Genomic DNA, 12989 nt, shown 5'->3' on the forward strand with positions numbered 1-12989 from the left:
AGTTGTTTGGTGGGAGTGTAGAACGAGAGTCTGTGGTTGAGGTAGGCTGGTCCGGCGTCATGTAGGGCCTTGTAGGCGTAGGTCCGTGGGTTGAAGGTGGATTCTCTTGTCGATAGGCAGCCAGTTTAGGTCTCTTAAAAGGGTGGAGGTGTGGCTGTGTCGTGGGGCGTTCTTGATGAGATGGGCGGAGCTGTTCTGGATGTGTTGTAGTCTTTTCTGCGGCTTGGCGGTGGTTCTGGTGTCAAGGTGGCTGCTGACAAGGGCCTGGGTAACTGTCCTTCTGGCTTCGGTGGGGATACACTTGTAGATTTTTCGAAGCATGCGCAGGGTGTGGAAGCAACCCGATGAGACTGCGCTCACCTGTCCGTCCATTGAGAGTGATGAGTCTAAGATGACGCCGAGGTTGCAGGCGTGGTTGGTGGGGGCATTTACAAGGGCAGTGGACCACCAGGACTCGTTCCAGGCGGAGGGTGTGAAGCCGAGGATGAGGACTTCTGTTTTGTCCGAGGTCAGTTTGAGGCAGCTGTCTTTCATCCAGGCGGCGACTGCTTTCATTTCTTCGTGGAAATTGTTGTTGGTGGTGGTTGTTGGTGAGGGAGACTACCTCTAGAGAGCCTGGCTTCTAGACACTGCCTACACTTCACTAAGACGGAATACCTGGACCTGGCATAAGGTGTCGGTACCATAGGTACCCACCACACACCAAGCCAGCTTCCAACAGATATCCTGTCCACCGAAATCTAAACCCATAGGATAGAATGGGATTTAGATTTCGGCGGATACGTCACTGTTCTGACAGAATAACCCTTCTGCCGAGTTTAAATCAGGCCCACAGTCTGTTCGCAGACGACATCCTCCTCACCCTAACTAATTTGACGGACAACTTGCAAGCACTGCTACTGCAGCTGGACCACTTGGAACTAGTTTTAGGGTTTAGTATGAACAAAGACAAATCCTTAGTGCTAAACCTCACAGTAAAGCCACAGGACTTGCCAACTCTGCAAGCCAAGCCAGTGTTTTATTGGTCCAGAATGTCCTTGCAATATTTAGGCCTCCAGATCATCCCCCCTGGCTCGCAGACTGGTGGTCTACTAATTCAAAGCTTTACTGCAAACACATCTTTGAGGACTTGTGGAGATGACAATCACGTAACCTCTTTTTGCTTAGTAGGATAAACGTGGTCAAAATTAAAGCCTTGCCATGCCTATTTTCTCTCTTCCAATCTCTACCCACATCCATTCCAGAAGCGTATATCACCATCTACAGAAGAGATTTTGCAACTATATCTGGAAAGGGAAGCGGCCACACATAAAGTTTTAATGCTGTGCCAGGAAAGGGGAGGAGGTCTCGTCTGCCCCTTTTATCCTGGAATACTACTGGGCTGCACACTTCTGGTTTATTTCATTAAGGATGGCACAGGAAAATGAGATACACTGGTTATATATGGAATGGGCCGTTGCCTGATGCCCCCTCTGGGAACTTGCATGGCTGCCCCAAGAGCACTTATGCAGCCACACCAATGAGAACAGTCTTGAATGTGAGGGACTAGCTAGCCATCAAAAAAATACTTTACTACCTTCCTCTCCCCTAATAATGCAGTAGCTCATAACTCAAACTTTACTCCAGCCCTAGATCCCATATCCTTCTCTACCTGGATAAATGGTGACTGTGCACCCTAAGAGTTTTATTCCACAACTGCGGCACCAAGTTAATCGAACAATGCTCCCAAAAATTCTATATATCTGTAACAGCAAGACTACAATGTGGCCAGTTACGCTACTTGGCTCCTCACCTAGCTAATGCAACATAGCCGACACATGAGCTGACACAATTTGAGAACCTCACAAGATCTTTTCTGGTACCAAAGGAATGAAATCTCAGACATACAAGATTATCCAATCCTCAAAGGTGAGCTCCATGCACCCCTGCCAATCCTGTTGGGACCAAGCCCTGGGGAAACAGATTGGGAGCAAGGCTTGGGCTCAGTTATGGAGGAACGTTCCCCAAAAACTGTGCAGCATAGTGAAAACCCACTTAAAATCTTATGTACCAGTGATACCATTCCCAGGTTCACCTCCATAGATTGTACCGGAACTTCTCGGCGCTTTGCTGGAAAGGGGCCAAGGGAACCTTCTTACACATATTGTGGGACTGCCTCTCATAGAGACGTACTAGAGGTGGCAAGCAAAATGACCAAATAGACGTTTCTCACGGCACTCACCCTGGTGTATTTTTAATTCTATTCTAATCCTACATAAGATGTCTCCCCGAAAGCCAGCCCAAGATGTGCTGAGGGTGCGGCAGCTGGTTTCGGGGACAGCCGCAGCACAGTACGGAAATACGGGCCAGCACCATTGTCCTGCGAGCGGGCAGCCCCTCAGAGAAGAAAATGTTGTGGCGCTCCCCATTAGGGGGCGAACGGCTGTGCCTACTGGGCTGCCCGACCTCTCTGGTGCCTTCCTGGATGGTGAGATGTTGCTAGAGCGAGGGAGGTAATATCTCTGAGCCTCCCTGTGGAACAGATCCCCTGCTGAGGGCTGCTAACAAGGCATTTTGTTTGTGGGGTGCCTGACCGTTGTCATAAGGGTCCAGTGGCTCCTGGTGAATCAAAGACCCTGCTTTTTACTTCCTACTCATCTTCCTCAGGATCCGCCAGGGCCGGTATTTGGAGCCCACCTCTGGAACATTGTGATTGACTTCTGGGGACCCAATGACAGGCACATTTACGCCCCTTTCATTGAAGTGCCTGAATAATTGGGGGCTTGTTTGTGTGGCACCCCCGCCCAGATTTGTCTGCCTACTGTGGCTCCCACGTGCAGGATGGTGAAGGGTAAAGGGGAAAAATCAACCCAGGGCAACATAGTAATTACACGCAGTCGGTCGGGCCCAGTCTGTGAATAGAACACTGGTGCCCGCCACAGAGAGTCAAGATGGGGCTGCGAAGATGGTGTTCTCTTTGGCAGATCTGATGGCGGCAATCCAGAGCGCCTGCACTGAGCTGGCCCACAAGATTGACTCTGCTCGTTTAATGTTAACCTGCTGCCTGCCGACCTGTGTAAGGTGACAGAATGAGTAACGACTACAGAGCAGAACGTGAGTGCCCTGCAACAGGAGGTCCTTATTCTGGGAGACCGTCGTTAATGGGCAAAAACAAGCAGTCCGTTTGAATGAGCAAATGGAAGATGCAGAGGGAAGATCCTGCAGAAATGATCTTATATTTGTGGGGTTCCCGTAGAAAGCAGAGGGCCAATCTGCTGAACTGTTTCTTGAGGATTGGATCACAACGGTCCTAATGCCTACAAGACTTTAAATTCTTTACGATCAAAAGAGCACACAGGGACTTGGCTCTCCCGCCACGGCCAGGTGCCGCACCCAGGGCGATCATTGCTCGTCTGTTTAATTTCCGCAATGCTATCCTGCAAACCACTCGCATCCGAGGCTCCTTGCTGTTCAATGGCCACCCTATTTAGATTTTCCCAGACTACACGCAGAGGGTCCAGGAGCAGAGATTAACTTTTCTGTCAGTGAAGAGGCGTCTTCGAGGCCTAAACATAAATTATAGTCTTATGTTCTCATCAAAGCTCAGTGTAAAGAATAAAGGAAGAGCCCTCTTCTTTGTTACTGCGGGGGCCGCAAGTGAATGGCTATGCTATCTGGGACGTCATTCCCCACACCATCTGTCCCAGACTGGATGCCATCACAGGACTGACCGGCATGTCCTCAAAGCCACCGGAGACGTTGGAAGAGTCTTGAGAACAATGAGAAGATGGGAAACATAACAGTCCGCTCCAGTGGTGCCTTGAGGGATACTGAGATGGTCCCAGACAATGCTTCTGGGGAGGGCTGGATGCCGTAGGACCCATTGGTCACCGACTTGACCCAGATTTGAGACTGGGGGGCGGCTGCCCCACCCCATGAGGGGGTTCTCCTGTGGAAGTGTACCCTGTTGCACCTGATGGCCTGCGGTGTGCTATGGAGGGTTGCTGCTGAGAGTTACTTCAATATCATCACTTTTTTTGCAATGCAACTGAACCATGTGCCATTGTCTGCCATTTACTATTCAGAGATGTTTAGGTTATTTGCTATTGCTATTTTTTTTACTTGACTCCTTTCAGGTCAACAGGAGCACCTCCTCTCTTTATGAGGTTTTAGCCACAGGGGCCTTGAGTGTTCTGATCTTACACACTTTCTGCTGTAGTACCCTGTAGCGAAGCACAGATTCAATGGAGGAGGCAGGATAAGGATTATTGTTTTTATCTTGTTTCTCTATTGATACCCTACAGTGTGGTATGGGGTAGCATATGCCCTTGTCTATGTTTAGAGGGGTTGGGGGTGACACTGCCTAGCGGGTAGTGGAGTTGGGGAACTGTTTTGATGATCAGGATGAAATTTCACTGGGTATGTTTAGTGTGCTCTGGTATACCTGGAACCTGGGAACAAGTGTTTTCTACACCAGCTTCACTGGACATGACCCTGGGAGTGTGTGGAGTTGGGATAGGAGTGGATATGTGATTTTAATAGTATGGCTGCCACACTGACAACATTGTTGACAATGAATGTTAGAGGATTGGCCAACTCTGAAAAACGGGGGCCGTGTTTGCTTACATGAAACAATATAAGATCTATATAGCATTTCTTCAGGAGACCGGTATCTTGGTGACCTGCAATCCTACTCTGCGGAGGTGCTGGCAAGGGCAGGTATACGCTACCTCCTACTCGGGCTATGCCCAAGGGGTGGCCCCGGGGTCAGTTCGGCTATAAGACACATGTGGCTGACCCTGAAGGAGGTTATGTTATCCTGCATGGGACCCTAGATGGTTGGGAGGTCTGTTTTACCAATGTATACAACCCAAATATTGCTAACCCTGAATTCTTCCCAAAAGACCTGCCAGCGGCATCACCCTATCTGAGTACAGCTGTGGTGTTTGCGGTGATTGCACTTGCATTTTTAGTGGAGTTTTGGTCAGTGAGTCCCCAAGGGAGCACACTAAACCCCAACTAACTGAGTCCGTTCGAGATGTGCTGCATGAACTCATTTTATGTGATGTTTGATGGGAGTGCCACCTTACACAACGCCTGTTCTCGTGATGATAGGATATACGTGCATGGTCTGCAGGTATCTGAAGGTGAGTCAAGGGTTGGAGCTGGCTGAGGATGATCCTCCATAGCAGATTGCCTGTGATCTAACAAGGCACATTTAATCGCTTAGATTACTGTTTTCTTTCACCCAAACTAAAACTCTGGTTTCAGACACTACACACCTGGCCCGATGCCTCTCGGACCATTCTCTGGTCTTGGTCTGCTTTGGGGGTGGACCTGGCTGGTCTGCGATCCCTCTTTGGTGCCTGAGAGCTGAGGCGTACACGGATCCCCCTTTTATGGCAATGGTTGCTGATTCCTTGATGTAGGAAAATGCCTCCCTTGGCATGGTTACCACCTAACTTTTTGCCTTTTGTTGATGCCAGTTATGATTGAAAGTGTGCTGGGACCCTGCTAACCAGGCCCCAGCACCAGTGTTCTTTCCCTAAACTGTACCTTTGTTCCCACAATTGGCACACCCCTGGCACACAGATCAGTCCCTTGTAAATGGTACCCCTGGTACCAAGGGTCCTGTGGCCAGGGAAGGTCTCTAAGGGCTGCAGCATGTATTATGCCACCCTGGGGACCCCTCACTCAGCACATGCACATTGCCTCACAGATTGTGTGTGCTGGTGGGGAGAAAATGACTAAGTCGACATGACACTCCCCCTCAGAGTGCCATGCCCTCAACCCACTGCCTATGGCATAGGTAAGTTGCCCCTCTAGCAGGCCTTTCAGCCCTAAGGCAGGGTGTACTATACCACAGGTGAGGGCATAGTTGCATGAGCACTATGCCCATACAGTGTCTAAGCCAAACCTTAGACATTGTAAATGCAGGGTAGCCATAAAGAATATATGGTCTGGGAGTCTGTCAATTACGAACTCCACAGTTCCATAATGGCTACACTGAAATCTGGAAAGTTTGGTATCAAACTTCTCAGCACAATAAATCCACACTGATGCCAGTGTGGGATTTATTGAAAAATGCACCCAGGGGGCATCTTAGAGATGCCCTCTGAATACCAGCCCAACTCCTAGTGCTAGGCTGACCAGTTTCTGGCAGCCTGCCACATCCAGACTAGTTTCTGGCCACATAGGGGGAGTGCCTGTGTCACTCTGTGGCCAGGAACAAAGCCTGCACTGGGTGGAGGTGCTTCTCACCTTCCCCTGCAGGAACTGTAACACCTGGTGGTGAGCCTCAAAGGCTCATGCCTGTTGTTACAGCACCCCAGGGCATCCCAGGTAGTGGAAATGCCCTCCCCTCCGGATACAGCCCCCACTTTTAACTGCAAGTCCGGAGGAGATAATGAGGAAAACAAAGAGGAGTCACGTACCAATCAGGACAGCCCCTAAGGTGCCCTGACCTGAGGTGACCCCTGCTTTTAGAAATCCTCCATCTTGGTTTTGGATGATTCCCCCAATAGGAATAGGGATGTACCACCCTCCCCTCAGGGAGGAGGCACAAAGAGAGTGTAGCCACCCTCCAGGACAGTAGCCATTGCCTACTGCCCCCAGACCTAAACACACCCCTAAATTTAGTATTTAGGGGTGACCCTGAACCCAGGAAATCAGATTCCTGCAACCTACAAGAAGAAGAAGGACTGCTGACCGGAAAGCCCCGCAGAGATGACAGAGACGACAACTGACTTGGCCCCAGCCCTACCGGCCTGTCTCCAGACTCAAAGAACCTGCACAGCAACGCATCCAACGGGACCAGCGACCTCTGAGGACTCAGATGACTGCCTTGCACCCAAAGGACCAAGAACCTCCTGAGAACAACGGCACTGCTTAGAAACAGCAACAAACTTGCAACATTGAAACAACTTTAATGAGACTCTCACTTCCCGCCAGAAGCGTGAGACTTCACACTCTGTACCCGACGCCCCCAGCCCGAGTCCAGGACAACAAACACCGCAGAGAGGACTTCCAGGCGACCCTCATGACATGGATCCCCTGAGTCGACCTCCCTGCATCCCCACGGCGACGCCTGCATAGAGGATCCAGGGGCTCCCCCTGACCGCAACTGCCTGGTAACAAAGGAACCCGACGCCTGGACCAAGCACTGCACCCTCAGACCCCAGGACCGAGAGGAACCACCTACCAGTGCAGGAGTGACCAGCAGGCGGCCCTCATCCTAGCCCAGTTGGTGGCTGGCCTGAGAAGCCCCCCTGTGCCCAGCCTGCATCGCCAGAGTGACCCCCGGATCCCTCTATTGCTTTCTATAGCAAACCCGATGCCTACTTTGCACACTGCACCCGGCCGCCCCTGTGCCACTGGCGGTGTGTTTTGTGTGCCTGTCTGTGTCCCCCCAGTGCTCTACAAAACTCCCCTGGTCTGCTCCCCGAGGATGCAGGTACTTACCTGCTAGCAGACTGGAACCGGAGCACCCCTGTTCTTAATAGGCGCCTATGTGTTTTGGGCCCTCCTTTGACCTCTGCACCTGACCAGCCCTGTGTTGCTGGTGCGGTGGCTTTGAGTTTGCCTTGAACCTCCAACAGTGGGCTGCCTATGCCCTGGAGACTGACTGTGTAAGTGCTTTACTTACTTGAAAAACTAACCAAAACTTACCTCCCTGAGGAACTGTGGATTTTTGCACTATGTCCACTTTTAAAATAGCTTATTGCCATTTTAACCAAAACTGTGTGTACTACTGTTTTAAATCAAAGTTCTATACTTACCTGTGTGAAGTACCTTGCATTTTATGTACTTACCTCAAATCTTGAATCTTGTGGTTCTAAAATAAATTAAGAAAATATATTTTTCTATATAAAACCTATTGGCCTGGAGTTAAGTCTTTGAGTGCGTGTTCCTCATTTATTGCCTGTGTGTGTACAACAAATGCTTAACACTACCCTGTGATAAGCCTACTGCTCGACCACACTACCACAAAATAGAGCATTAGTATTATCTAATTTTGCCACTATCAACCCCTAAGGGGAACCCTTGGACTCTGTGCACACTACAGCTCACTTTGAGATAGTATATACAGAGCCAACGTCCTACACCTGACAAATTATTTTACAGACAGCTGGGGCTTGGTGAGTACTAGAGCAATGGATTGGAAGGCAATGAAGGTAGTTTTTAGGGGGTTTATGACTGAAGATGTCCTACGGGGTGCGCCAACAGTTGGAGCGTGATATCAAACGCAAGGAAAAAGAACAGGGGAAAATAAAGGAGGTGCTCTATGTTTACCCTAGTTGGCTGCCAGACTGGCGTGCCGTTAGGACAGAACTGCTGGACGCTTGGTGCCTGCTTCAGAAACATACATATACAGCATATAGACAGCGACTCCTTACGGAAGGACACAAGACGGTGTTTTGCTTTACTGAGAAGGAATACACAAATACTGAAAGGAATTTCTCGTGTGTAACCCTCTCATTCTGAGAAATACATTTATCAAGGCATTTTGCAAGGTTTGAATAAAAAGGTCATGTAGGAAAATGCCACTGTTGGCATGGTTACCCCCTAACTTTTTGACTTTTGTTGATGCCAGCTTTGATTGAAAGTGTGCTGGGACCCTGCTAACCAGGCCCCAGCACCAGTGTTCTTTCCCTAAAACTGTACCTTTGCCTCCACAATTGGCACAGCCCTAGCACACAGTTAAGTCCCTTGTAAATGGCACCCCTGGTACCAAGGGCCCTGTGGCCAGGGAAGGTCAATTCTTAGACATTGTAAATGCAGGGTAGCCATACAGAGTATATGTTCTGGGAGATTGTCAAACACAAACTCCACAGTTCCATAATGGCTACACTGAATACTGGGAAGTTTGGTATCAAACTTCTCAGGACAATAAATCAACACTGATGCCAGTGTGGGATGTATTGAGAAATGCACACAGAGGACATCTTAGAGATGCCCCCTGCATACCAGCCCAACTGCTAGTGCTATGCTGACCGGTCTCTGTCAGCCTGCCACTTCCAGACCAGTTTCTGGCCACATGGGGTGACTGCCTTTGTGCACTCTGGGACCAGGTGCTTCACACCTCCCCCTGCAGGAACTGTAACACCTGGCGGTGAGCCTCAAAGGCTCATGCCTGGTGTTACAGTGCCCCAGGGCACTCCAGCTAATGGAGGTGTTCGCCCCCTAGACACAGTCCCCACTTTTGGTGGCAAGTCTGGGGAGATAATGAGAAAAACAAGGAGGAGTCACCCCCTCAGCCAGGTCCACCCCGAAGGTGACCAGAGCTGAAGTGACTCCCTCCTTAGAAAATCCTCCATCTTGTTTTGGAGGATTTAGCCCAATAGGAATAGGGATGTGGCCCCCTCCCCAAAGGGAGGAAGCACAAGGAGGGTGTAGCCACCCACAGGGACAGTAGCCATTGGCTACTGCCCTCCAGCCCTAACACACCCCTACATTTAGTATTTAGGGGTGTCCCTGAACCCAGGAAATCACACTCCTGATGACCTACAAAGAAGAAGGACTGCTAACCTGAAAACCCCGCAGAGAAGAAGAAAGATGACAACTGCTTTGGCCCCAGCCCTACCGGCCTGTCTCCTGATTCAAAGAACTGCACCAGTGATGCATCCTGTGGGCCCAGCTACCTCTGCCGACTCAGGGGGCTGCCTTGCAACTGCAAAGGACCAAGACATTCCCGTGGACGCGGCCCTGTCTAAACAAGCAAGAAGAAACCATCTTTAAAGGGACTCCCACATCACTCCAGAAGCGTTAGTCCCCACCACTCTGCACCCAACGCCCCTGGCCCGTGTCCAGAGAAACCAGCGACCCAGAGAGGACCCCCCACGCGACTCAGATGACGTGCCCCCTGGCCTGACCTCTCTGCACCCTGACGACGCCGCCTGCAGAGGGAATCCCGAGGACCCCCCTGACCGCCACTGACCTGGATGAAGAAATCCGACGCCTGGAAGAAGCACTGCACCCGCAGCCCTCAGGCCTGTGAAGTCCCGACCACCAGTGCAGCAGTGACCAGGTTCCTCTACATACCTGGCCTGCAATGTGGATAGCATGATAGATGGCCTCCAAGCTTCGATCAGGTTTTGGATGGGCACACCCCTGTCCCTTATGGGCAGGATATCCCTGGTAAAAATGATTGTCCTGCCACGATGTCTATATATTCAACAGGGCACCTTATACCCTATTCCCAGACATTACTTTTGCATTCTTGATGGCTTGATTGTGAACCTCCTGTGGGGTAATAGGTGAAAACGTGTCAAGCTTGCTACACTGAGGAGACCGTGGAGACAGGGGGGACTTGAGGTTCCGCATCTGGATTTATGTTATATGCCTGCCCAACTACGACATGCCGTCCACTGGCTGGACCCAGATGATAACTGGGAGAAGCACCTTCTGAACAGTACACATGGGGGAAGGCCGTTGCTGGTTCTCCTCATGTTGGGCTCGAGGGTACCCTTCTCCTTTCCACATATAATATGGCAGGTGGTAGGGGTTTGGGAGAGGACCCGCAGGGTTCTTCAGCGGGTGCCGTATGCCCTGAATATGCCTTTGTTGGCAGTACAACTGTTTTTGCGCATCACCGACTCAATGTGAGTCCGGCAATGGAGAGACGGAGGTTGTGGGGGTTATGGGTGACCTTTACCCTGGTGGGCTGTTCATTACAAGGGAGGAGGCCACCAAGTTATTTTCTCTGAGCTCGGATCAATTCCTCTAGGATATCAAAGTATTGACCACGGTGCAGGAGGTATGGCCATCCTTCCCCGATGAGCCGCCTCAATCTTGTATGTTGGCTGTGCTGTTAGATATGACCCTGGGGTGCAGATTGGTTCCCAACCTATATAGACCTCTTTGGGAGGACCTTTCATTGAAAACGTTCCCTGTCCAGACCGAATGGGAGACCGTGATTGGGGAGCCTCTGTCAGCCAAAGCCTGGCTGAAGATTGATGAAGGGGTTAAGGTGATCAATTCTAATACACGGTTTAAGCTTATAAATTATAATTGTATACATCATATGTGCCTCACCCCCCCACCCTCCCCCAAGGTGTTGAATGGTATATATTATTCTCACTTGGTAAGCTGCCCGTGGTGTGGGGCCTCAGCAGCCGACTTCCCCCAAATGGTTTGTTATTGTCCATCTCCGTCCTACTGGCAGGAGGTAGTCTTAAACCTCAGCGGAGCCACAAAGTGGGATGTGCTGATGGAGTTCAGTCATTTGTTATTGGGCTTGCTCCCCTCCCCTCCGAATAAGAACCTGAGCAAGACATTTGTTCTTCTAGGGCTGGTGCTGTCAAAACGATGCATAGCAATAGCCCGGCTTAGCTCGACGTCCACCACATAGGAGGCTTGGCTGTGGCGCCCGAACATGCAATGAGGCCGTACATTTAGTGTTCAGTATCACACAACTGAAAGAACTGGCAAAATTCTGCAAATACATCAATATTATGAAACAAAGTCTGGAGGATGCAATAATCTAATGTAGGAAAAAGTCCTTCTTTTGACATGGTCACCCCCACACACACACACACTGTTTTGCCTGGTTTCTGGTGCGATTTCAACTGAAAGTGCACTGGGTCCCTGCTAAACAGGTCCCCAGGGCTACATCTTTTACCCCCAAAACTGCACAGTTGTGTTTCCAATTGGCAAACCTTTAGCTACCAGTGTAAGTCCCCAGTAAATGGTACCCCTGGTACCCAGGGCATGGGGTACTAAAGGAAGGTCCCTAAGGGCTGCAGCACGAATTGTGCCTCCCTCAGGGACCCTCTTGCTAAGTGCACACAGTCCTGCTTTCGCAAGTTACGCCTCTTGTTGGAGAACTAAAATGAAAACACTACATGGCACACAGCCTTTGCGCCCTATCCCTTTAACACTGCATGTAATATATGTAAGTCACCCCACTAGCAGGCCTAATGTCAGGGTGCATTATACTACATGTGAGGGCATACCTGCATGAGCAGATATGCCCCTGCTAAGGCTCAAACCCCGCAGACCAAAGATGCCATGCTGCTTTCCCTTTCTCAGGGGCACTGCTCGCTCTTACTTATTAACGCTACTATTTGGCTTCCTCTAACATACTTCAGTCTCTAGCTCTACACTCTAATACCCAACCCTCTGAGTCTGTTCCTAACTTTAATTCTTGGGTTTTAATGATTTTAGGTATTCATGTTTTTTTTAAATCTCAGATTGTAAAGATTTGTATTGTATATTGTATTGCATGAGAGGCAAGTTGAGGAAAAGTGCTACATGAACAGTTTCAGAAAAGGCAGGAGAGATATCCATCTATATTTTGTATTAGTATTACTTGGTAACACAGGCGGAAGCAATCTGCTTTGGGCTTGGCACTCTGACAGCGCTGCTCAATGTATTCAAGCCTTTAGCTGCGTAATAATTTGTATGTTGACAACATGCACTTTACAGTTCTAGGTCTTATTTTGTCTCCTGGTTGCAACAATGTCTGGATGAATTAAGGTACATTTGTTGCCCTTTTCTTCTATTTTAGAATTGCAGTGGTTTTGATGAACTTCGCAACTAAAGATTTGATTGGTTAACAGATTTGTCTGAATGTGCGTTTGCGGAAGAGGTGTGAATGCTGCACGTCCGTCGTGATAAGCTGGAGGAGGATGTACGTGCATGGTGTGCGATGTTGTGTGACCTGAAGGCGAGTCCAGGGCTGGAGCTGGCCGAGGGTGAGCCTCTGTACTGGATTGCCTTGTGCTCTAAACGGGGATGGGCTGGGACCAGTTCAGCCCTGGAGAGCTGATGGCTCTAAGGAGGGCTATGAATAAATGCCTGGGTGGGGGGGCCTTTTCTGCTACATACTCTACAGGGTTTTAGTGCGAGAGCAGGCAGGGGTGGGTGGGGGGATTTATGCCAGTGGTCACTCGTGCACGCTGGCATGAGGAATCTCCAGTGGTCCCTTCGGTGGTTGTGGTTCCAACATGGATGATCTAGGTTTACGGATTTAGGCTGGAAAAGGACTATTGAGTGCAGAACCTTCTTGA

General features: G+C 49.9%; 1 protein-coding gene across 1 annotated transcript in view; it reads left to right on the top strand.

The window, feature by feature from the left end:
* The window catches only part of LOC138286975 (zinc finger protein 91-like), a 249486-nt gene that overhangs the window by 208660 nt on the left and 27837 nt on the right, over positions 1–12989 (top strand). The window contains exon 7 of the mRNA XM_069227342.1: positions 2260–2492. Coding sequence (XP_069083443.1) covers positions 2260–2492 — 233 coding nt within the window. The remainder of the gene's footprint in view (positions 1–2259; positions 2493–12989) is intronic.

This window comes from Pleurodeles waltl, chromosome 4_1 (genome assembly GCF_031143425.1).
Source record: "Pleurodeles waltl isolate 20211129_DDA chromosome 4_1, aPleWal1.hap1.20221129, whole genome shotgun sequence".
In the NCBI taxonomy this organism is placed as follows: domain Eukaryota; kingdom Metazoa; phylum Chordata; class Amphibia; order Caudata; family Salamandridae; genus Pleurodeles; species Pleurodeles waltl.